At 36.3% G+C, this 27,426-nt stretch overlaps 1 protein-coding gene and 1 pseudogene across 1 annotated transcript; one reads left to right on the top strand and one right to left on the bottom strand.

Annotated features, from left to right (window-relative positions):
- The first annotated feature begins 362 nt into the window (after positions 1–362).
- Positions 363–2,207, top strand: LOC132189812 (monolignol oxidoreductase AtBBE-like 15 pseudogene; annotated as a pseudogene).
- An 8,193-nt stretch (positions 2,208–10,400) lies between these two features.
- On the bottom strand, positions 10,401–13,391 carry LOC132165783 (Late embryogenesis abundant (LEA) hydroxyproline-rich glycoprotein family). Its single transcript, XM_059576470.2, has 2 exons — positions 12,578–13,391; positions 10,401–10,785 (listed from the first exon to the last, which is right to left on the bottom strand). Exons 1-2 carry the CDS (start codon positions 13,193–13,195, stop codon positions 10,699–10,701), a joined length of 705 nt encoding a protein of 234 aa, XP_059432453.1. The 5' UTR covers positions 13,196–13,391; the 3' UTR covers positions 10,401–10,698.
- Positions 13,392–27,426: the final 14,035 nt, after the last annotated feature.

Genomic DNA, 27,426 nt, shown 5'->3' with positions numbered 1-27,426 from the left:
TTAATTATACTTGTCAAATAATGAATCAACTAATTCTCAAGCACTTAGTAGTAAGGTAAACTGCTGGAAGTTAATTAGTTGATTAATTATTGATAAGTAAAATTAAATAGAAAGCCTTCAGCTTACGTAACAATTATCTCCTAGAATTCAATACTCCTACACCACTCAACCCCATTCAAGGAACCACGCCTAAAATCCTCTTCAATGTTTTTGTCCATATCACAACACAAAATATACAAAATATTTATGTTTTTTTTTCAAGGAAAATCCGACCCCATTTTCCTTCCTTCACCCAATCAACGCCAAGTACACATTATAAATATGAGTGCTCCCCCCCTATTATTCTTGAGTAAAGAGCAAAACAGAACAATGGTGTCTGTGTCTCTAAGCTTTTCCTTGTTTCCGCTATTTTTCCTTGTGCTCTCAGCTTCTTCCTCCGCAGATTCATCTTTTTTAATTCTTCAAGGAAAATTCATCCAATGCCTCTCCCTTCATTCAAATATTTCCATTCCAATAGCCACCGCTTTTGTCACCCCAAACAATTCTTCCTTTGCAAGTGTTCTTGAATCCTCTGCACAAAACCTCAGGTACTTGCTCCCTTCGGTGCCAAAGCCCAACTTCATCTTCTTGCCGGTGCATGAATCCCACGTTCAAGCTGCGGTGATCTGTTCCAAGGAGCTCCAAATACATCTCAGAGTCCGCAGCGGAGGCCACGACTACGAGGCCCTCTCTTATGTCTCCCTAATCGAGACGCCTTTCTTCATTCTTGACCTGGCAAAGCTCAGATCCATAAATGTCGATGTAAAAGATAATAGCGCATGGATTCAGGCCGGTGCCACTATCGGCGAAGTTTACTATAGAATTGCTGAGAAAAGCAACACTCGCGGCTTCCCGGCCGGCCTTTGCACAAGCTTAGGCGTCGGAGGGCACATTACCGGAGGTGCATACGGTTCCATGATGAGAAAATATGGCCTTGGTGCTGACAATGTCTTAGATGCCCGGATTGTTGATGTTAATGGCAGAATTCTTGACCGGAAAGCCATGGGGAAAGATCTTTTTTGGGCTATTAGAGGTGGGGGAGGAGCAAATTTTGGAATCATTCTTTGGTGGAAGATAAAGCTGGTTCCTGTTCCCCCAACCGTCACAGTTTTCACTGTTACTAAAACCTTAGAACAAGACGCAACAAAGATCCTCCATAAATGGGAACAAGTTGCCAGTAATCTTGATGAGAATCTGTTCATCAGAGTCATCATTCAATTGGCCAGTGCTGGTGGGAAAGGTGGAAGAACAGTGACAACTTCTTACAATGCTCTGTTTCTTGGTGGTGCTGATGCTCTGCTCCAAGTTATGAAAAAAAGCTTCCCGGAGATGGGTTTGACACGAAAAGATTGTACAGAAACGAGCTGGATTAAATCCGTGCTCTATATTGCAGGGTTCCCAAGTGGAACACCCCCAGAAGTTCTGCTACAAGGGAAGTCCACATTCAAGAACTATTTCAAAGCAAAATCAGATTTTGTGAAAGAACCCATACCAGAGGCTGCGCTTGAGGGGCTCTGGAAAAGGTTACTGCTAGAAAATAGCCCTTTGATGATATGGACTCCATATGGGGGAATGATGAGCAAGATTTCAGAGTCGGCAATTCCTTTTCCTCACAGAAACGGAACCTTGTTCAAAATCCAGTACCTTTCCTTGTGGCAGGATCCTAAGGAGAAGGCAATGCCGCATATGGAGTGGATTAGGAGGCTTTACAATTACATGGCTCCTCATGTTTCGACGCTTCCAAGGCGTGCATATGTGAATTACAAGGATCTCGATTTGGGGGTGAACCTGGACAAGGAGGGCAGCTTCATAGAGGCAAGAAGTTGGGGCAGCAAGTACTTCAAGAACAACTTCAACAGATTGGTAAGAGTGAAGACTAAAGTTGATCCAGATAACTTCTTCAGGCACGAACAGAGCATCCCACCTCTTCCACACGTACAGTGAAAAGGCTACATCTTCTTATTAATAAAATTGAAGAACAACCATAACTGGGTGGCGGGTGGCCAGACCATCCTTATTGTGCTATAGAAGTTAGAGATGCAATCCTAAAAGGAAAATTACAAAATTAGTCTTTATTTCTTAGAAGGAGCGTATTATGGTTAATATGTTATATGGGTATTTTGGTCTTTGTATTCAATATTAAACATGGTATCAAAGCTATAACTATTGATGGCATCATATTACTCTCTACCCACCCTGCTTCTTCCTCCCTTCTTTATTATTAATATTTTTTTCTCTCTGCTTTTCCCCTCTCTGTGTGTTTATCTACAGATCGTGGAATTTTGAGAAGTGGGCTTCAGCCCACAAATCGTGAATGAGGATAGATGGTGGCTGGCGTGTTCTGTGGTGGTTGGCCCGCGTGTTCTATGGTGGTTGGTGACGTATACAGTTGCCGGCGTGTTATAGTGATCATCGGAGAATCTGGTTTGCTTCGGCAACAACTGAGTTGATGTTGAATAGCTACCTTGTGGTCGTTGCTGTTGGTGTCGCTAGTGAGGTCTGTCAGACACCAGCGTGTTTCTGGTGAGGTATTGGGGATGATGGTCTCTGTTTGGTTACTAGTGGTGTTTCTTATTTAACCGGGATCAGGATATCCTATCCCAGAGTGGGTATATCTTCAACCTAGTTCTCTTAGGATCCGGTTCAGGTTAGTGTGACTCGTTTTTACAACCGGTTTAGTCTGTTTATGTCCGGTTCAATTTGTTTCGGTCCAGTTCTACTTAGTTATTGACTGGTTCAATCCGGTCTATGGTGATTTTTTGGAGGTTCAGCAGTATTTGGACCGGTTCCTCTCTCTCTTTTTCATTATTTTGCTGATTTGTGTTGGTTTGAGCTGGTTTGGCCTTTTTTACAACATTGTTGCAGTGGGTTTCTCATTATTTTGAGTGGTTGTTAAAGTTACTTATTTTTAGTATTGTTGTGGTGGAGTCTTTGACTTCTTTGTTGTTGAGATTATGGCCACCAAACTTGAAACTCCCTTAGTTAATGCTCCAATGACTCATGTGAAGCTGAATGGAAAGAATTATATTTTTTTGGGCACGGTCTGTTGAAGTTTTTCTGAAAGGCAAAGGCTTGTTTACTCACTTAACCTCGGGTATGTTGATAGGCACTGCTCCTAGCCTTTGGGAACAAGAAGATAGTCAAATTATCTCTCATATGTTGAACAGTATTGAGTCTCACATTGGATCCTCATGCATCTATCCGGTTGATGCCAAGGATATTTGGGATCATCTCAGTCATATGTATTTTGATACTAGAAATATCATTTGAATTTATGAGGTTTGTAAACAATATTTTGGGCTTGAACAAGGTGCTCAGACTATGGATGAGTACTACAATTAGGTTGTGGCCATCTGTAAGGAGAGGAACTCATACCATCCACTCTCTACAGACCTGCAAAAAATAGAAAAGCAGCATCAAGATTTGGATGTGGTTCAGTTTCTTCTTGGCTTGAAATCCGAGTTTGATTCGGTTCGTGCTCAGATTTTGGGTGGTTTTGACCTCCCCACACTTCCTAAGGTTTTTTTTTCGGATTCAGCGTGCTACTCTTTTTGATCATGGCTCTCAGTTGAGTTCTGAGCTTATTGGTGAGCGCGCTGCTTTTGTGACTACCCATGCAGCTCTAGTAGTTATTGTGGCAGACATGGCGGTCGAGGTGGTCATGGTTTTTGTGGTGGCCATGATTCTTGAGGCGGTGGTTGAATTGGTAGTCGTGAGCCTCGCCTTTGTACTCATTTTAGTCATAGTTGTAACGCCCATGGAAATCAATTAACTAGTAATTAACTCTATGGTTCGTCTCCCAGCCTACATCCCTCACATGACAAGACTCAAAAATCTTAATCTCTCCTAAACGAAAGAATACAACGAAAGACTTTAAACTACATGAATAAAAAGCAATAATTAAACATCACTAGAGTAAAGATAAAGCGTCATATTATAAATGGATCTCCCAAATGTATTTGTCGAAGACCAATCATCAAAATATATATATTACAGATCCAAAAGATAATTTTTTTTGTAATAAAATAATAAGAGTAACGCTTAGTCTTAAGTAGTGCAAGCATGATCACTATCTCTATCATCTTTGCTGGGATAGTCCCGCCATCTCCCACATGGATTTCTGCTAAACAGAGTCCATATCCTCAAAAATGACCTGAACCAGGTCCTGCGCAATCACCATGATCCTGTCCGAAGGTATCTTCCTCTACGCTAGCTAAACCACACAATTTACACATAATGGGGGGAAAATAAAAAGGGGTAAGTCCAAGGACTTAGTGAGAGATAATGCACATAATACCCATGCCATAGTGATGAACTTTGTTTGGTAAAGAATGCAGCATTTTAGGCATGACAGTTATCCATGAATGCAATATAGATATAGTACAAGCTTATAGTATGAGAATGAGTGATAGTTCAACAGTATGATCTACCCGAGACATTGTCTCTTCTTAGCAGGGTTGACGCTATCTCGAGGGACCTGTAATATAATGTCAGTGCCCCGACCATTGTACATTGCTATCTATAACACTAGCAGCTCGACTGATTTTGACCTCGGGTGGCCCACAATACTAATGATGTACGTCCTGTAGTGATTGCCCATTAAGGCTGCACCGGTCACGAAACAACCATTGGATCCAAGGCCCATATAACAACACACACATTTGACTATAAAGTTAACATGTATAGTAAGCCCATGGCTGTTATCCTGCACGTATCGGTGTATCATATCATACAATACAATTAGTCTTGTCTGTATTTTACATGTATGCTTTTACAAATCTCAATGTCGTTATCTTGTTAAGTAGCATATTTTTACAAATGATAGAGCTCATGGTATAGCAAAGTGTATATTGTGAGAGTTACAAATATTCATGTTTTGGTACACAAAATAGTCGTGCAATGCATGAAAATAAATTGCGAGCATTATGTGAGTTAAAAATCACCTGGGTCGTACAAATCCTCCGAAAAGTCTTCCAAAGGTTTCAGGTTCTCCAAATCTGTGGAAAACCTCCCACTAGTCCTAAGTCCAACTAAAATGAACCTAAGACTCAAAAACAGGGGTAGCAGAACATCGGGGCCCTAGGGCGAGCGCTTGGTGTAGGGCGAGCGCTCGGCTAGTGAGGTTCAGGTAGAACCTCATTTGGTCCAACGTGCTCCCAAGCCTTTTTGACAAGTCCTTAAGCTACATAAAAGGTTTCTAACATCTCCTAACCACAATAACGTCTCCAAGTAATAAGATTAAGCCTAAACGAAAAGGAAAATTTAAAATGAGATTAAAGCTTCAAACTCCTAGATATTAACAACTAAGCTATCCTAAATCAAGAAGCTAGCATAACAACCTAACAAAACACAAAGAGAGGGTGCAATGGTTACCTCAACAAGCAAATTCCCCAAGAACACCTCCTTCTCCAAAAACAATCACAACCTCACACACACTCAAGAATCAAAGCAACAGAGTTTCTCCAAAGTTTCAGAGGCTGAAATGAGGGTTTAAAGGTGTAGGGGGAAAAGTTGAGGGCAAGATCATAATTCCTTCGATGTCGGTTCTCCTCCGATCTGCAAGATAGAACAAGGGTTAAGAGAACACGTCGGGGATGTTTCCGGCGAATCCTCCTCCAATGGTAAAGTTAGCTCCTTTCTGTGAGTTGCCGAGTATTTAGAGATAATATGTCGCGTACCTTTCTCCATTGATGTCTTCCTATCTTTATGGCATAGTCAACAAATATGATAATGATGATCGGGCGGAGGATCCGGGATCCGGGCGTAACTGACGGAAGAGTTGATGATTTGATCTTCTGTCTATTATGAGCCGAGTGTAACATTCGGATAACTTAATGCGTAATAATAAACTCTACGTAACGGTTTTGGGCGTTAATGCTTTGTCTGGGAATGGGGCCTGTAACCGTTGTGGTAATGGATGTGTATCCTATAACTGGCGTTTCATCTTTATGACTGGTAAATAGTGTTGAGAATTGGATTGCAAATCAAAATATTTGCATAGCGGAAGGAATTGAATTTCCATGCCAAGATCCTTTATGAAGAACATGTGAAAAACTATTGCTATTTAAAATTAAATTGCAAGAATGAATAACACTTACTTGGATATCAACGGCCACTCCTGAATTTGGGCAACAAATTTTTGCTTCTCGAAGAACGTGTTGTTTATTGTTCAAGAACACGAAAAACAATTTCTCTTTTTTTTTCAAGAACACAAAGAACAAGTTCTTCATTCTTCAAGAATACAAATAACAAATTTTTCTTTTCTTCATGAACATGAAGAACAAGTTCTTCTTTCTTTAAAAATGCAAAGACAAAAAAAATTTTTCTTCAAGAACATAAAGAAGTTGGGGATATAAAGACCTCCGCATCTTCTCACCAATGACTGATAATAACCAAGAGAGTGTGGGCTCTTACTTGGTTCTTCAAATCTTACACTTTTGTTCTTCATGAGTTAACACAAATAACTAATATAGTTTTTTAAAAGTTTCTGAAAACTATGATTAAGATAACTTGGTTGAATGAATTAAGAGTTCTAGGCTCCTCTCTATTTATAGGCAATGTAGGAAAGCAGAGAATCAGATTTAAGCAATGTGGGACAAAGGAGCAGTTCTAATTCATTTAGAAATATGTAATATCAATCCAATGGTTGATATTAGAGTAGTGATGTGCAAATTATAATTACTCACAAGCGCACGAGCCGTGTGCAATATAGCGTGTGCAAGTGCGAGGTTGATCCACAAGGAATTGCGTTGCAAAAATCAATTTCTATCTAAACTAATTCTATCTTAACCCAGTTCCGAATTGTGTCATGCAAAATGGTAAATTAAATAAAAACTAAAATTAAATCAAATAATAAAATTACTAAGGTTTTTGGAATCCACCTCACCAAATCAAAGCATACATTCTCATGTTTTCATTCACACAACCGACAAACAATTAAACCCTATATATGTTCTATTGTTTTTATAAACCTATTGAAACAATCAATGAATCCATCATTGTTACAAATCACAACGAATATCCAATTGAGATCAAATCATCCACTGTATCCGTTTGATATACAAATCAAAATGGATATCCGTCTCAATCAAATCATTCGATGTATCCGTTGAATGAAACACAACAAATATCCAACGTTTTCACAATTTATAAACAACAATCAATCACAATTTTGTCAAATAATTGAATTGAAAAGAACATACATTGCACTAGAGGTCAAAATTGTACGAACAAAACATGAAAATATGCAAACAAATCAATAGCGAGGCTTCATTTTCAACCTGAGTTGAAGGTTTAGCCTCTCATGACAAAAGAAATCATAAGAAAACTAAATTACTTCATTACTTACAAAAGAATTGGAGTTCAAAGCTCCAAAAACCCAAAAAGCACGAAAATTGACAAAGCACGGCGCCCTTGGCGCATCTCCTTACATTTACAATGGAAATAAATGATATTTATAAGCTAATTTTAAGGTTTCAGCACTGCCAGGTCGGCCGAGTGCGCTCAATCGCACTCGAGCATGCACTTTCCACTTTCGATGTGCACGAGTGCACTCTATCTCACTATTTGTGCGCTCGAGCGCACTACCTTCAGAATTAGTCAACTCTTGTAAAACATGACTTTGTAAATATTTGAGTTAGCTTTACAATGACACCAATATCGCTTCAATCCAAGATCTACAATTGTAGATCCTTTTTAGTGGGACTCGTGGGTGCAAATCATCGCTCGATCCAAATTTGCTGCCAATGCTCCCTGAAGTGTCTTAAGCCCCATAATTAATAGAATGAGTTGCATTTTTTCCTTTAAAGACACAGTTTTCTCTTAGCAACCTACAAAATACTAAAAACAAAGAACCAACACAAAACATCATATTATAACACACCCAAAGGATTTACAAATATAAATTAAGGGGTCCAAATGTGCAATATTTGGCACACATTAAGTAGCATGGACAGCTAGGATTAATCCTAGCCTCCATGCTATGGCCGTGTGGTCCATGGAGCAGTATCCATGGGCCACACGGTTATATGCTCTTGGATTGGGCTTGGGTTTCACCCCAAGCCTTTTCCCTTGTCACTAATACTTAGGCCCAATGAATAAATTCTGGCCTTATGTATTTCCACTTATGCTCATTGGGCATCTAGGTTTTATCCCAAGCCCAATTACATCTAATCTCTTTAGCCCAATGTTTTAATTAAATAAAACACTTAGCCCAATAAATAAAGCCTTATGGTTAAATTATATCAGCTTAGTGAGGAACCTAAAGGAAAAAATATTATTGGCTTAAATATGTCCGTAATCGTGTCACCCCCACATTTGTTACGCAACTATATTCTAATCACAATTAATTCTACTAAATGAATGTGATTGAACTCCAATAAATATTTTTTATTTAAAACAATTAATCTCTTTGACTTTTTGACTTATGATTCATCCATGAAATCTTCCGTAACAGAATTAAGGCTTAGGATACTGCCACTTAATTCTCTACCTCTTTATCATTGAGTCACTGATTTTATCTTATTCTCATACATGTGAAAAACACATGTATGTATATTTTGGTATGCTAACCAAAATACTTCGGCCGAAGACTATTCGAATAATATCTATAAAATCTATCTAAAGGGGAAATTTCTTGTCTCTTTGTTTACCAACAAAGGATTTAGATTCCCTCTTGAAGTTGGTGTTCTCACAATGTTAGATGTGATTGCCCAACGTATTGAGTTCTATTGACCAACGATAGGTCTCACTCTTCGATACATCAAAATAATCATCGCTTCACATCTGAGTTCACAAACTTCTCATGATTTAGAATCAAAGCCTAAATAACCTTTTATCTTTATGAAAAGACAACTCATTGGTCCATTCAATGCCTTAGGTTCTCAGCACACTACACATCAATCCCAAAGACACTGCTTCGCTTTATCAAGGTAGATCACCAAGATTCGATGTGTAATAGTCTTACTCAAAATGAAATATCCAGTTCTATTTACTGATTGCGAACTTTATACTTTATGGATACAAGGATTATGGACTATGACCTTGTGTAATAACCACATTACTCACACCCATAGCCATATGCAATGTAATCTTAGGACATTTACATACATAACAAATATGATAAACATGGTAATAAGCATGTAAAAGACATTTTATATGCTATATGCTCAATTCATTTTAATCAGTGAATATAACATCTATATCCATAACAAACATTTAAATGTAAACACATATATATAAAATAATTGGGATTCAGGGCATAATCCCAACAAATAGCTTGCTTCCAACTATATGTGTATCCTCGGTTATCGACTATCCAAGGATTATAATATAATATCCAGGGAATACTCGGGATAAATTGAGCAATTGATGAGCCCAATCTTTTGGGCAGGTTCTGAGCTTCTGACGACATCCAGGCCCATATTTCCATTCTTTCATGATCCGGGCCGTGGGCTCAGGTCTTATAAAATGTGTGTAACAAGAAGAATGGGATGAGCGGAACGACAATGGAAGGGAGGTGGGGAGGCTGTTATGTGCGTGAGGGAGACGACGTGGAGTGGCTGTAGAAAGGGAGAAAGGGAGAAAAGAGAGAAAAAAACACCAGAGAAGCTGAGAGGAAAGGGAAAAAAGAAGGGGGGAGGGGAGAAAGGGATGGAAAAAAAACTCCATCCCCCCCCCTCAAAACAGCCGCACAAGGCCGTAGGAGGCCAAAACTTCTACGAGCTTCTCTCTCTAGAAAGAGATCGAGAAGCATACTGACTATAGTAGTTTAATGGGGAGTTAAAGATATAAGATTTAAGTCTAAATTATTATCCTTATTTTATGACAGGATTTCATTTGCTGAAACCAAACCCATGCTAGCCTGCTTTCCATGATGACATGTATGGAATCACAACGACAATGCTTGCTTCCATATTGATTGAAATGGGTACGTACCCCTTTTTGATACGTAATTCTACTTTTCTGTTGCAATTTTTTTTTTTTTTTTAATAAAACTTACATTGGCCGTCATTTTAAGCAAAAGGCAGTATCTTCCTCCCAAATTTCACTCTTATTTTCACCTATCAACGAATACACCTCAGCATTCAGCAAGGCTTGGAAAGCATTTTTTTCTATTCTTTTTTTTCTTTTCATTTTTCAAGATTGTTTGTGGGATTCATCTGTTTTGGACAATTTAATTGAATGAAATTATTTATTTAGAGAATTTGATTTAGTTTACTCTTAAATCCCTTTGTTAACCCCGCTCAAGAAAGAAAAAAAAAAAAAAAATAGAATGGGTTTGGGGTAGCACCATAAATGACATATTACATGAAAGAGGAGAACAAGCCAATGGAGCCTACTCATTCAAAATCAGAAAAAAAAAAAAAAAAAAAAAAAAAAAAAAAAAAATGAGGGGAGCGTGGAATGCTTCAATGCCACACATTAGATTACACTTTACACGCAGTCAGCAAATTCTCTTGCAAAATCTTTGGTAAGTTTGTTTGTTTGTTTGTTTGTTTGTTTTTTTTTTTTTTTCTCTCAAGTTTAGAATCTCTTCACCACATTTAGGCGAGTGAACTTCGTCGTGCCTTGCTCACATTGGCTCTACAATTACAGGGAGAGAAATGAGTGAGAGAGTCGGACAGGGTGTGGAATTTTTTTTTACCCTTGGGTAAATGCTCAGACGCTCAATCCATCGAATCCGCATTGCTTGTAAGTGAGAGACTGCTTCCTCGGACTTATCACTATTGCACAGTCAACTGACACCTGCCCACAGTAATTATTTTTTACTGGAGTGAGAAACTTGATAGATAATACATTAAAAATAAAAATATATATATATGATGCGTTAATACAACAATAAAATGATATGCTAGCATGTATGGGACACGTGCAACAATAACAGCTTGGGTTGAGAAGTTACAGTAAAAAAAACTTTTACTTTCCGCTGCCGGGATTCTCGGAAATCCCACACATAAGCAATAACTAATTTATGCTACAGTGGATGTTGGTACCATAATAATGGAATATATATATATATATATATTAAACTTTTCTAAATTTTACCAATATATCCTTATATTATTCGAGAAATACAAGTATGGGCTAATTGAGAAGGCGACACCATGCTTTGCCTATTATTAAACCCCACTGCCAAACACAATCTATGCGCTAATTATGGACCTCAGAAATGTTGAAAACAGCTCGAATGTGACGTGGCACCCAAACAGCTCAGAGAAAATAAAATCCTTTTATCCTGATTTTTCGGATCAAACTATACAAAAATACATATAACCAAATTTTAAACACGCATTTCATAAAAATCAAAATAAATAAAAAATTAATATTTTTTGATAATTAATTATTTACTAATTAAAGTGATTAAATGCATGAATCAAAGTAAATAAACATAATTAGACGAACCTCATATAAATAAACCTGTTGTTAATAATTGAACTCACAGAAACCTACAAGTGTAATTTCAAAAGAAATTCAGTATATCCTTAGCAACAATGTTCATGTTGGACGGGAGCGTGCAATACGGGCCCCGCATGGGCCTCAAAACGCAAAAGTCACATGGCGGTGACTGTACAAAGACTTTTTCTCCCTCATCACAACAAAAAGCAGTTTTCGAATTTACTTTTATCTCCATTTTTTTTTTCACCTAATTCTTTTTCAGTTTTGACTGCCAATTTGATCATCTAATCTTTACTGTGGCCAATTCTTAATGTAAAAACCAAAAACGGGTAGAAAAGGAGAGGCACGCAAATATCCAAGAACATGCTCTACCAAAGAAACCCCATTATCATAATCATAATTATAATTATAATTATAATTATTGGAGCGTTTTTCCAAAACGAGACAAATTTTCAGCACAGTTACTTATAAACAATTTTTTTTTTTTTTAAAAAAAAAAAACATTTTACAATATAAAATTAAAAAAAAATTAATAAATTCGACTTTTAAAAAACCAATAAAAAATTATAAAAAAAACATTTTTCTAAAATAAACACGGCCACCGCATTTGCCTTTCGGACACTTTACCACCTACTACTTTTTACAAACATAACTAGCAACTAAACCAACCCAAATATATAATTTTTAAAACAAATAAAAAGAAGAAGAAAACAAAAAAAGTATGAAAGACGGCAAGACGAAGGAATTGCCGCAAACGCAGTTTCTTTTTTCACTACCCCTAATCAACCATTCCTGTCTACACATAAAATGGCATTAGCTACCAACCAAACAATATGAAAAGGCCGAAAGGGACACAAGTGGTCGGTCCGTTTCGCAGACGGAATCACACTGACAGACATAGACAGAGAAACCAAACCCCATTTATAGGAAATCAAAATTGCTTTCCCAATATATATATATATATATATATATATATATATATATGGAATTATTAATGCACCGAATTTAGTGAGAGATGAAAAAATAAAATAAAAAAAATTTAATAAAGAAAATAATTGGGTATGCCCAAATTAGAAGTGGGTTGTAATGGAAAAGCAATTGGAGGAAATTTAGAAAAGCAATCGGAGGAAATTTAGGAAACCTGAACGCCAGGGGAATCGAAGTTTAAGACACGGATCTTAGCGGAGACGTCACCGAGGACCCTGAGCTCCACGCGGTCGTTGAGAGAAGCGTCCCGGACTAAATCGGCGGCGTCGGCTTGGAGCAGATTGACGCGATCGACCGCGACGGTGGCCTCCACCTGTCTGACGCTGTGGGCCTCCTGGTAGAAGCCGGGGACGGAGGCTTTTCCCAAGGGGATTCCACGGTACATGACCGTGAACCTGGACTCGCCGTACTTGATCCCAACCCTGTTGGGGTTCACCGCCGTGAAAAGCATCCGGATGTTGAGCGATAGGGAGGCGGAGGATGTCGGGGTGGTACCCGGATTGGTGGCGGGGGTGGATGGATTCGGTGTGATGCCCATGTACTGAACGCCCACTTGCTGTAGATCGAATGAGGGTTTCTTGGGTTTGACGGCCAGGATGATGACCAAAACGACGGCCAGAATTAGGAGAGCTAAGAAGGAGAAGAGGAGGAAAAGGCAGCAGCAGCAGCCCTTGAAGGAGGCCTTGGAAGAGGAGGACGACGACGGCGTCGCTGGGTAGTAATGTTGGTGCCGCACTCTGTGCTCCCCGTTCACGTTAGCCCTTGATGTCATTCTTCGACTATTGTGCGCCGCTTCTCCCTCTTTCTCTCTCTCTCTCGCTTTCACTCTAGTAGTCTCTACCTTCTTTCCACACAGGAGTATTTCTTTGCTTTGAGAGAGAGAGATAGAGAGAGTGATAAAGGTAGTGAGAGAGAGAGTGAGAGAGAGGTTCCTCTGAGTCAGTTGGGTGAGTTTGCTTGACAGGGAAATAAAAGGGATAATAAGTACTAACAATTAAATAAAGCCAACGACGATAAAAGTAGACAAAATGTGGAGTACTGCTATCGTTTTTATGTCCACCTTAGAGCCCATAAAATGTGCCTCCTTTTTTCTTGGCGCAAAATGAGCCTCCTACACCTTACTTTAAAGCGGTTAAGCTTAGTAATTACGTCTTTAATAACTAATCCCACTATCTTAAGCAGTTATTAAATTACTACCTTAAGCAGTTAGCGATTATTGAAAATCAAACTGCATTGTGTAAACACCTTTTAAAATGAGATACAAATTTTCTCCAATCTAGTTTAATAAGTGTCACGTGTCATCTCACATGTTTTTTTTTTTTTTTTTTTTAATATTTTAATAGTCATTTATTGTCATTCCATTAATTTATGAACTTCAAACATATTGAATGACATTTGTCACTTATTAAAGTAGGTTGAAAAAAAAATTTTCTCCAAAATTTTCTCCAAACTGATTTAAAGAAAATTTATGTCTTTTAAAATAAGCAGTTTGAGCTTATTTGGTGTTTTAAGTCTTTTTTGACCTTCTTAAAAGCCTATTTTTATTATTATTATTTTTTTTTTAACCCCCGAGTGTTTTAGATGAATAAAAAATTAATAAAAATTTATGTAAAATGATGTCTTTTTAATATATTATATATAATAAGGGTAGGTAGTTATCAATTTTTGTCAAACCTCTAATCAAAGAGGTTAGTGATTAAAGGTTAACTGCTAATAATTGCCTCATTGTACACTTCTAGAAATGCTAGCAAACTCCTATTCTCAAATTCTCAAGTGCATACACTACAAAAAAAAAAAAAGGACATTTTCTGACGTGGCTACAGTACCTACTTTGTTGCCATGTCAGAAAATTTCTGACGTGCAAATTTTAAAACGTCATAAATTTTTTTTCTGACGTGTAAATAGTGACACGTCAAAATTTTCTGACGTGTTTGTTCAGACACGTCAGAAAATTCTGACGTTTTAGATGTTGGAGCGTCAGAAAAATATTACAAATTTGAAAAATTTAAAAATGATATAATTTCTAACGTTGCAAAATTTGCCACGTCAGAAAATTTCTGACGTGGCAGACCACCACGTCAGAAATTTTCTGACGTGGCAAACCACCATGTCAGAATGCTATATATATATATATATATATATTAGTTTTCTGACGTGCCACGTGTCACACGTCAGAAATTTCTGACGTGTGACACGTGGCACGTCAGAAAACTACTTTAAAAAAAACTAATAAATATATATGGGGAAAATTTCTGACGTGTGAGTTTGGGGTGTCAGAAAATTTCTGACGCGCCAACTTGGCGCGTCAGAAATTTTCTGACGTGCTAAATATTGCACGTCAGGAAAAGAAAAAAATTTCTAAAAAGGCCGAAATTTTGAAATTTTCCCCCCTACTTATTTTCCCTCCACTTTTTTTCTCTTTTTATTCTTTCCTCCTCATTTATTTTTCCCACAGTCTGTCTGTCTCCTCTCCCTTCTCTCCACGGCAGATGCAAGAAATTAGGCAGAAGAAGGAGAACCAAAAAAAGGGGAAGAGAAGAAGAAAAAGAAAGGGAGAAAAGAAGCAGAAGAGAAGGTGCAGAAGAAAAAGAAAGGGAGATCGAAGAGAAGAAGAAGAAGAGAAGAAAAAGAAAAAAAAAAAGAGTAGAGAAGAAGAAGAAGATCGAGGAAGAAGAAGCTCAAGGAAGAAGAAGAAGTGCACCATCTCTGCAGAGATGGCAGAGATCACCATCTCAGCACCCCATGGTGCAGAGATCGCACATCTCTGCACCCCATGGTGCAGAGATGGTGATCTCTGCACACCATAAACACATGTACGTGTTTATGGTGTGCATCACCTGAGGAGCTGCCGTGCAGAGGAATTCTCAAAAGAAAAAATAATAATTTAAATTAATAAATTTTTAATTCAAAAACAAAATTCCAGAAAAAATTTTTTTAAAAAAAAAATTAATTTTTTAATTTTCTGACGTGTGTCAGAACTACCACGTCAGAAAAATTTCTGACATGGTAGTTCTGACACGTCAGAAAATTTTCTGACGTGTGAGACAGTAGAACGTCAGAAAATTCTGACGTTCTACCCACTGACACGTCAGAAAATTTTTTTTCCTGTCACCTATGTTTCTGACAATCAACACGCGTTAGAAACGCCACGTCAGAAAACGCTAGTCAGAAAAAAAAAATTGTTTTTTTGTAGTGATACTCTCTGATATGAGAGTAAAAATTATCATTAAATTTTGTAATGAATTACTATTAAATTTTTGAATGCAATAATAACTTTTTATCTAAAAGGCTCGTGCACTTAAAAGTGTAGGAGTTGGCTTAACTAATTACAACTGTTGATACACAGTTTCCAAGTGATGACGTGGCATGATCTTCGTGAGACGCTATTGTGTCCAAGGCGGAGTCGGGCTGCAAGAAAGCAAACAAAAGGATCAAAGCTATCGGCGGGTGCTCAAGCGGGAAAACTCCGATGCCCAAATCAATCTTTGGGGTGAAGAGAATATGAGCAACAAAGAGAGAGCAGCAAGAGTTGCGATTACCTCAAAGTTGAGTTGAGACTTGTATTTTATAGGTATGGAGCAGTTTGTTCCCCGTACGCTTCGGCTCCCTTATCCCTGGATATTTGTTGTGCAATTATCATCGAAAGATATGGGCTGTTAGCCATTTCATGATCTTAGGAGTCTAGAATCATGGGATAAGTGGGTTTGCATTGTTGGTGCTAGATAGGGATGCCCAAGTCTTCCTTGGGTACATGTCTCTATGTTTAAATGCTCATAGCTGATCTATTTTTGTTGAGAGTAGATAGCTGTTTGAATATGGAAGATAGGATTATCCCGTTTGTATAGGATAACATATATTTTTTCAGTGAATGACCGATCTATCCATAGCATAAGACCATTATGCCCCGTGAACCGACTAGCTGTCAGGTTGGCTTACCAAGTTTTCACATGGGTTTAGTCTTAACGAGTTCAGTTATTGGATTTGGGTCGTGAGGTATGTTGGGCCTTACGTGGCCAATCCATCACTCAACAACAATAACAAATTAGTTTAATGGCTTCAACTGACACTTTAAGAATCCCACCCACAAATAAATAAATAAATTTAAAGCCAATCAATGGATATCAAAAAGGAAATTTTGATCTAATTGGCATTCAAGTGGCTGAAAAAGATTATGGCAAAAGGGTCGTACTTTGGGCTTCAACTTCTACGAGTATGTGAGATTAATCATAATTGAAATGAGATTATACATATTTCCATCTTTTACATTTGAGCCACATTGTCACGTTCATAATTCGGCCTATGGTTTTGGCCTTCAAATATTTTATTATATCATTTATTTTCTGGTTTTGAGTTTCGTTGCATGTCTCCCCGGCTGACGTTGAGACAAGGAGAGCCAAGTCACTCAAGTCGAGAAGGAAGAAGAGACAATGGGTCATGGGAGGTAGTCGGGACTCGCAACCACCTTGATGGTTTTGGAGTTGGTCCTAACCACCTCAATAGTTTTGGAAGTGGTCGTCTTTCACCCAATAGGGTGGTTAGCTACCCATGGGAGTGAGTGCTTACCTCAGCCTCTCCGGGTATTTGACAACCCTTCAAGGATAAAATAGAGAGGTGGTTTAATCGAATAATTTTAAAAGTTCATTTTGCGTCATTCTAAAAGTGAGGTGATTTTTAAAATCACAATTTGATCAAAATCTAATCATGATCAATTATAAGTTTAATGGCAATTTTAAGAGCTACACTATTTTTAGAAGGATATAAGAGAGACACAAAAATGACTTATAAGATTACTCGGTCCAACCACCGTTTTTTTTTTTTTTTTTTTTTTTCAAAGCTTGCTTGGCACGGAGACTTGTGAAATTGCTCATGTCAATTTATTAACTAATGTGGTAAGTGTTGGGAAAATTGATAATTAATTGGCAACCAATTTCCCACCAACCCTTTATGCGAAAGACAAGTTTGGAAAAAAAAAACAAACGAGAATACACACCAATCACACACGTATACAAAGAGTTTACGTGTTTCGGCAATATGCCTACACGGGGCGTGATCCGGTCTCCTTCTTTACTATTGAAAAATATTGAATACAATAATATAAGTCGGAACTACTCAAGTTTAATATCTCAAATCCAAGCCCTTAACACCTTGTACACCCCACTCAACTGTCCCTCTAAAAAATACTCAGTAAAGAAAAACTCTCTGCACTTTGGAAATGCTACAAAAGTGCTCTCACCCATTTGAATTTTCCAGATAATATCAACCAAGGACTACATACCCTTTTATAGAGGCTTAATCACGAAAAATAGGAGAACAATGTTAATCTGCTGGGAAAATGAAACGATCATGAATACAAAGTCCTTTCCATGATGAAGATAAACATTGCAGCCCACATGTTTATCTACACACGTTTTCTCCAAAAAAATCCAATTCCAAGTTGTTCTTGGACTCCTTTTAAAGCTAACATTATCTTTTTATAGATAAATAGGACTTGAGCTCACCAACTTGAATATTAATATTTTACAACAATTATCTTCACACTTGTTGACAATTTGAGCCATTATCAACAATCCCCACCTTGGTGAAAATTTGGCAACCTTCACCTAAGACCTCAAGTCCACATGTTGACCGATGCCCATCCCCAGGCCTTGGGATGTGGTACAAAACATTGTCTACACCAACAGTAATAATTCTACAAGAATTATCATGCTCTACCATAAAGAGCACATGCACTTAGAATTAAACCATTCCAAGAATTTTCATTTTTTTTTGGCACATGTCGAAAAAATCCTGTTGAAAAATATGGTGTAACTTCCATGTTTGGTTCCCCTGGAAGTTCATCAGCCAGCGACACCCTTTTCCACCACATACTCGACATAAACAAAAATCAAACCAATGTCTCGTATGCAAATGTGGACCTGCTAATAGAACACATCCATTATCCTGACATTTTTAGTCGTCATGCCAGAGGATGTACATGCCCTTCTCAAAGAACATCATCATCTCTCTTTGTAACGAGAGAAACAGTATTAGTGTTTTTGGAGCACTCTACTGAACCTGCTCCTCTTTTTGGGCAATTTCTTTTAAGGTGTCTAGATTTCCCGCAACCCCAACATACAAGATTTCCCTTCATAGGGTTCTTTTTCTTCCAATTTGCAACTACCAACGCCGAGTTCTCAGGTGTAGAATTCTATCCACCATTCAGCCTTCTTTCCTTTGACAGAAGTTTGCTGGTAACTTCTGAGAAGAAAATCTACTCTTTCCCATGAATCAAAATTGGCTTCATATGTTCATAGGAAGACGGAAGAGACAAGATAAGCCTCAAGGCCTTATCTTCATCGTCCATTTTAACTCCCAAAGCTTCAAGTTCAGAGACGATTCCATTGAGAACACTCAAATGTTCTGAAATAGTCACACCTTCAGCCATTCACCAATGAAACTGCTCCTTCAGGTACACCCGGTTAGAGATTCCCTTCGTCTGATACATCTCCTCAAGCTTCTTGTTGTGCAAATTTATTTAACTCGCAAGTGCACGAATCGATTGTAGTTTAATGGATTGCAAGTGCGAGGTCGATCCCACAGAGAATTGTATTTTTGAAAGAGCAATTTATATCTAAACTAATTAAATCCTAATCTAGTTCCAAAAGGGTTTTGATTTTCGAGTTTTGAAAATTAAAGGATAAACATAAACTAAATAAAATAAGTAAATCTAAGGATAAAGGTACTAAGGTTTGGAAATTCACACTCACCAAATCATAATAACATACTTTATGTTCATCAATATTAATCCGAAGTTCTCACAAATTAAATCATAGATATGTTTTACTATACTTCAAAGAATTAATCAAAACCATCCCATGTATCCATTCATTGACCAAATCACAAAAGGAATCCAAATTAAATTGAAACACCAGATGTATCCGTAGAACAAATCACAAGGGATATCCAATTTTTATGATTTAAAAGCCAAGCAATCAATCACATGAAATTATCTCAAATCATCAAATGTATCCTTGAATCACAAGAGATATCCAAGAATCACTCCATACAATTGATTAGAAGTAAAACAATTGAAATATAAAACCCAATAAAATCAGAATAATAAAAACTTACATAAAAGTATTGATGTTCTTCATCGGTGAGGCTTCATCCCCAACCTTAGTTGGGAATTTAGCTCCACATAAAAATAAAATCTAAACTTAAACCTAAACCTAAAGAAAAACTAAACAAAAGAATTTTGCTCTCTGGGATTGTGTGTCTTTTCTTGAATGCAAAGAAGTCTATTTATAGGCTTAGGGAAGTCCTAGAAGTCCAAGTAAACCTAGATAATTCGGAAGTCTGTCTCTCAGTCAAAATAGAAGTCTGAAATCGGAATAGGATTCGTCCAAATTTGTGTCTCTTAATTGCGGGGCGATTTTGACATAGAAACCGTCCGAATTATGAAAATCCTATTTCACAACAAATTGTAGTATTTTGAGCTGGCTTTCTAATGCCGTTTGAATCACTTCAATCAGATATTTGACCGGAGAGTTATGGTCAAAATACTAAGACATGTGCAGAATCTGAAATTGAATCCGATCCGAAATCTTATCTAATCTGAACTTTAATCTAATTTAACCTTTTCTTGGATTTGGTTAGACTTAACCACATCATCTAGGTCTTCTCAAAGTATGCTTTCTTCCAAACTTCTCATTTTTCCCTTTAAAGCTGTAGTTTTTCTTCAACGACCTACAAAATACTAAAAACACAAAACTAACACAAAATATTAAATAACGACACAACTAAAGGATTAACTAATGTAAATAAAGGGGTCTAAATATGCAATATTTGGCACTTATCACTTCTCCCAAAGCTCCTTCGCTGCTGACGTCCCTTGCACATTAACAAGAACGTTCTTAGCTAGACACAACCGAATGGAACTCGCCACCCTCAGATCCAAATCCTCTCAATCTACGTCACTAGTACCAAATTTTCCGACACCGTCACTAGAACTAGAGGCGGGTATACCTCTCAACGTTTTGTGTAGCCTAGATTGGATTTGGATGTCCTTGATTCGTATTTGCCACAAGCCAATGTTCATTCTCCCGTCGAACCTTTCAATCCCAAACTTCAAGGATTGCATTTCTTCTTAACGAGTAGAAATCCGCAACCAAGCTCTGATACCATTTGTTAGGAAAATTGATAATTAATTGACAACCAATTTCCCACCAACCCTTTATGCGAAAGACAAGTTTGAAAAGAAAACACACGAGAACACACATCAATCACACACGTACACAAAGAGTATACGTGTTTCGGCAATATGCCTACGTCCACGGGGCGTGATCCGGTCTCCTTCTTTACTATTGAGAAATATTGAGTACAATAGTACAAGCCTGAACCGCTCAAATTTAATATCTCAAACCCAAGCCCTTAACCCACAGGGTGTGATCCGATCTCTTTCTTTACTATTGAGAAATATTGAATACAATAGTATAAGCCTGAACCGCTCAAGTTTAATATCTCAAACCCAAACCCTTAATCCTTTGTACATCCCACTCAACTATCCCTCTAAAAAATATCCAGTAAAGAAAAACTCTCTGCACTTTGTAAATGCAACAAAGTGTTCTCACCAATTTGAATTTTCTGGATAATCTCAACCAAGGACTACATATCATTTTATAGAGGCTTAATCACGAAAAATATGAGAACAATTTTAATTTGCTGGGAAAACAAAACCATCATGAATACAAAGTCTTTTTCATAATAAAGATAAGCATTAAAGCCCACATGTTTATCCACACACGTTTCCTCCAAAAAATTCAATTCTAAGTTGTTATTGGACTCATTTTAAAACTAACATTATCTTCTTATAGATAAATAAGATTTGAGCACACCAACTTGAATATTGATATTTTATAGCAATTATCTTCATACTTGTTGACAATTTGAGCCATTATCAATAGTAAGTATTATATAGACTATCATGTAAGTTTAGTAAAAATTTCTAGCATTATTTTTTATTTTTTCATTTCTTTCAAGCTTTCGAAGACCTTTTTGTGAGCAATTTAAAGGGGGTGAATGAATATTGTTAGGAATAAATTCACACTACAAGCCCACTAAATTTTGGACCCAATGGCCAAGAATAGGCTCATAAAAATATTAATTAAATAGTAAGGGCTATTTAATTAATCAATAGATAATATATTCCAATTAGGATTACATTGGAATAAACAAGTTCAATCCCAGCTCAAGCTCCCATGAATTCAAGATTATTTCTACAAGATCTACCCAAGATTATCTCTACATGATATCTGTTGAGTTCTATCTCAACTTTGGACTCTTAAACTCATTCAAACAAAGAGAACTAGTTCAAGTTTACTTCAACTCCCCAAGCCTATAAATAGGCCCTTACACAAGGTACAAAATCATCTTGAATAATCTACTATCTTCTCATATTCTCTCTCAGAGCTCAGTTAGTCCCTTTGAGTGTATTGAATTATTGTGCACCGAAGCACAATATTTCTCTTGAAAACTGTCTGACTTTGGCATCGGAGTGTCTTCGGTTCCCAGAGGACCCCCTTTGACAATATTGGTTTTTTGTAGTTTGGAGTGTACGACGATGTATTGAAGACCTCGAAAAAAGTGCATCCATCTTGTTGAAAACTATTCTAACAAATATCATGTTGACTCATCTAATTTTCTAGTTATGTATGTTGTGCAACATTATTAATCATTAAACATTATCACAACAAATCTAGGTTGTGTTTGTTAAATTACACGGAACTGTTCATGGACCACGGCACTGTTCATGGATAAAAAGAAGAAAATAATAATAATAATAATTGGTATGAGAAAATGAAAAAGTGGTATTGGAAAGTAAAAAATTTTGTTTTGTAGTGATTTTTTTATTTGAATAGTAATAAAAAGTAAATGATGTGATATAAAAAGTAAATTATTTGATATAATAGTAAGAATGTTTTTTTGAGGAAAAAAGAAAGTGAATAGTGTAGTAAATGTGGGGGGAATGTGAGGGGGTTTAACAAACACCCCCTACTTCTCTTTCTTTTTCTTCTTCTTTTGTTTTTTTTTTCCTTGATGGGGGAGGGAGGGGAGAAATTTCATCGAAGCTTCCTCAATTTATTCCTTTGACTTTTTAAAGTGGAATTTTAACTCTTTAGATTTTACATGTTTTCAACTTCACTCATTTTAGAGCCCCTTTGTAAAATTCATTTTTACAACTTTCAATAAAAAATTGATACATCATATAAAAAATTAAATACAATAGAGCAATGAAGATAAAAACACTGTTGTTTTTTGTTTTGTTTTGTTTTTTTTTTTTTGTTTTGTTTTGTTTTTTTTTGTTTTGTTTTTCATTCAAATCAATTTCATGAACTTGTCAATTTGTTCTAATTCAATGCTTACCACTATTACCAAACCCTCCACGCACCTCTGAGCCTTTAACATTGGAGTTTCCAAATCCAACCAAAATAGTGATTTCAATGGTTTTATCAATAGATATTTTTTCTATGAAATATGTTGTCAAGTGAAGAAAAATTATTTAGTGTAAATGATACAAATTTTGGGTAAAACTTACTCTTGAAAATCGGCTTGTAAGGAAAGGATGTCCAAGAATTTATATACACATGGTTAAAATTAGATTTAACCCATGTGGGATACTTGGATCGTAATAGTAAAAGATTATATTATAGGACATTTGGATCGTAATAGTGAAAGATTATATTATTTTTTAGATTTCAAGTTGAGATGTCTGCTTCTTACTAAAAAGTGCAAAATACCCAGTTTATACATCACAATCTAATTAAAGTTATTCTCAGCTCATTTTGTCTAAAATCGATTAAGTAGCACCAATCTTGTTAATACCATGTAACACAGGGTGTATCTGGTAAAGGGTTTTAAGATTTTAGTGGTTTGATATTTTAGCAAAAATTGATTGATGTAAAAAAAAAGTAAGAATGTTTTTTTTTTAAAAAAAGTGAAAAATAAAAAATGTTTGGTATGAAAAAATGATAAAAAAAAAAAAAAGTTTTGTAATGATTTTTTTATTTGAATAGTAATAAAAAATTGATTAATGTGACGTAAAAAGTAAGATAACGTTAAAAAAATAAAAAAGTGAAATGAATAGTATTGAAATGAAATCTTTTCCGATGTAGCCATGCATGTCTTAAAAGAATAATTTTTTTTATTATATTTAATAAAAATTGAATATATATTTTGAAGGGCCATCCCCTTCCATCGCTGCAAGGGGCTTCCCACCTCCTAGTACCCTACCCCCGAAGGGGTGGGGCTCAGGCAATCACCCCCAAAAAAGGGTGGCTCATAAGCTACCTCAAGCCTATCTCAAACTGAGAGAGGCTTCGCACGAGCCACCTCTACTGCTGGGTGGGCCCTCCACATCAGAGGAGGCTTACGTGGCATTAACATAGACAATGACACCTACTCAGATTTAGATGAAATGAACTAAGCGAAAAACACTGAAAGCCTAATGGACTGACACGTAATCTTCACAGAGCATAAGCGATCATAGGTGGAGGGTTGAAGGCTAATTATGCATTGAATAGCTAATTATGCATTGAAATGAAACTCCAAAAATATAATTTTCAGAGAACATTTGGGTTTAAATAGACACACACACAGGCAATATTACTTTATTTTTCTACTGATATATATATATATATATATATATATATATATATATATATAACTCAAAATTTAGTGACTGGATATTCCTGTGTTCGAGCCACCAAAAGAGACAAATAGAAAACCCCTTTTTAGGGGGTTGATGATGATATTAATGAAGTTGGTAGTAGTGGTCACTCTTGTCAACAGTTGGAACTGCTTTAATATTTATTATCTTTAGAGACCATTTTTAGTAGTTTTTATTTTTTATTTTTTTAATCTTATGTCCCTCTAAAAATAAAGTGACTTTTAAAATTATCATTTTATCAAAATCTAATAATGATTAATTACAAGACCAATGGTAATTTTAAAAGCAACATTATTCTTGGAGTAACATAAGAGGGGTACAAGAAGAATTTCTAACATTACTCATCTAAATATATTTCATAATAACTTTTTCCTTATATTTTTCTATTTCAATTAAATATTATTTCTTTAAAAATATAAGTTCTTAGATACCCTTAATTTTTTTTTTACAAATTTCCAACATAATTTCCAATGAAAAGCAAAGAGACAGAGATAAGAGAGGAGAGAGAAATAATTTGTATTAAAATTATGCATAGGAAACCTATAAGGAAGCTCTTTTCGTTCCTTACATATTAAGTTGTTGTAATATTGTAGCATTATTAATGTTTAAGGAATCGATATGGTATTTGCTATGAGCGATTTTTTGTGATTTTTTTGACACTTTCCCTATATGTAAAGAAGGGAAGGACCTATGGGGAGCCGCTGGAAATACATAGGACAGATAATTGCCCATTTTTTGTTCCAACTTCTTTTATTTTTGAGGTAATATTTCCTCTCAAATGCATTCAATATTTTGGTAGATTTAAACATATTTACATTAGAGTTCTCATCGGCCATAACCAGAATGGAACATGCAGATTTGTTGTTTAGTCTTGTTATATTTAATGTGTCCATTATACAAAAGCAAATCCTTTGATGCCAATTTACAGCATGGACTGGTAGCTACTAGCTAGGCCAACTATTGGGCAGCTTTTCTAATTTGTTTTGAGCTCATATTAACTATATTAAACTACTACTTATAATAAAAGTTTAAATCGATAAGGATAGAAAAGTTTGGCGGTGAACAATGAAATGGGTGTAAGGAATTTCTTACAATGGGTTTAAACTCAAGACTTTTATTTTTGATATCATATTAAATTATCAGTTATCTTAAAAAATTAAAGAGAAACCATTTTATCAAGATGTTGTGTAAAACCTCATTTTACGACCTTCAAAAAAAAATTTGACACACCAGGTAAAAACACTAAATACAATAGAGATGAAAACATTATATTTTTAATTCAAATCAATTGTATGTACTTTTCCATTTGTTCTAACCCAACACCCAACACCTACCACTTAACCTCCACCCACCTTTAAGCCCTCAATACCGAAGTCTCTAAAACCAACCAAAACGGTGGCTCCAGTAATTTTGTCTATTAGGTATTTTGTCAAGAGAATGAAAATTTTTTAGTGTGAAGGGTTATATTATTTTTTTGTGTTTTAAGCTGATGTGTCTGCTTCCTATTATAGGGTGTAAAACACTATATTTACACTACGATCTAATTGAAGTTATTTTCATTTAAAATAAACGGAAAGTATCGCCGTACCACTATTTTGCACTCTACTTAGCCTCATGCACTTTCTCCTTTAATATTTAGGTACTCCCTAGATAGCCGTCCTAGGATGATTGAGATAAATTTTCCTAAATTTTTTGGTGTATGGAGTGTTGTATTTTTCTTTTTATTGTTTATCTATACTCTTTACCACAATGCCCTTTGGAAGAAATTTCATTTTTTTTTTTTTAAAAAAAAAAAAAAAATTTGTTGCATGCACTTACTTCCACTCTTACTCTCACCCTCTTATTCTCGTAGTTTTTGAAATTACTATTATATTTGTGCTAAATTATTATTGAATTTTAATCAAATGATAATTGTTGGGAATAAATTCATATTATAAGCCCACCAAATTCTGGGCCCAATGGCCAAGGATAAGCCCATGAAAATATTAATTAAATAGCAAGGGCTATAAATTAATAAAAGAAGATATTAATTTAATAAGCAATAGCTATTTAATTAACAAAAGATATATTCCAATTGGGATTACATTTTCCCATATCATCTACAATGCATTGTCACTTTATCCCCGTGAACTGACAACCCTATTGTCCGACCCTATCAAACTACCATTTTGTGCACAAAACTTCCATTCTGTCAGTCAAAGATATTAACTTAGACGACCAACCTGTCACGTATGCCCCACATGCCATCTTGAAATGACAATGCGTTGTAGTTGATGGGGGCAAAGTGACAATGTGTTGTAATTAATGGGGGGGCAAAGTGACACTGCATTGTAGTTGATGAGGAGAAAATGTGGGATAGAAAATTTCAAGATGGCATGTGAAGTGCACATGACGGGTTGACCGTTTGAGTTAACGTCTTTGACTGACGGAAATGGGATTTTTGGCAGAAAATGGTAGTTTGATAGGGTCAAGCAGTAGGGTTGTCAGTTTATGGGGGCAAAGTGACAATGCGTTGTAGTTGATGGGGGAAAAGGTAATTACCCCATTAAATAAGCAAGGGATATTTAATTAAGAGGAGTGCTACACATCTCAAATTTTCTTCCCAAAAGTTGGTTCCTAAATGATGTGTTACCATCTCATGAGATTTATTATTTTGGGAAATGTGTCACCAACTCATGGGATGGTGACACATCATTTGGGAACCAACTTTTGGGAAGAAAATTTGGGACGTTTAGCATTTTCCTTTAACTAATAGAAGATATATTCTGATTGGGACTATATTGGAATAAAGAAGTCCTATTCCAAGTCTACAACGGAATATGAGCTCAATTCCAACTCAAGCTCCCAGGAATCTTAATTCAACTCAAGCTCCCAGGAATCTTAATTCAACTCAAGCAAGGAGAGCTATTCAAGCTTATCTCAACCCTGCAGAAGATAACTCTTCAAGAGAGCTACTTCAAATCTACTTCAAATCTACTTCAACTCTTTAGCTTATAAATAGGCATCTACACAAGGTACAAAAACACCATCTCTCTGACTAGAAATCAAGGATTAGAGCTCAATTAGTCCATTTGAGCATATTGATTTATTGTGCATCGACGCACCATATTTCTCTTTGAAACTGACTTTGGCATCGGAGTTTCCACGGCATAGATGCCGGCGGCGCTTTGACGCTTTTGCTCTTTTGTAGCGATTTGGAGTGCACGACGATAACGTATTGAAGATCTAGAAGACCCCAATGAAAGCGCATCCACTGTGAAGAAAACTGTTCTAATAATAATTTTAAAAGTCACATCTAA

Source organism: Corylus avellana, chromosome 2 (genome assembly GCF_965113065.1).
Source record: "Corylus avellana chromosome 2, dhCorAvel1.hap1.2, whole genome shotgun sequence".
In the NCBI taxonomy this organism is placed as follows: domain Eukaryota; kingdom Viridiplantae; phylum Streptophyta; class Magnoliopsida; order Fagales; family Betulaceae; genus Corylus; species Corylus avellana.
The sequence above is the reverse complement of the archived record's forward strand: the minus strand, read 5'-3'. Positions and strand labels throughout refer to the sequence as shown.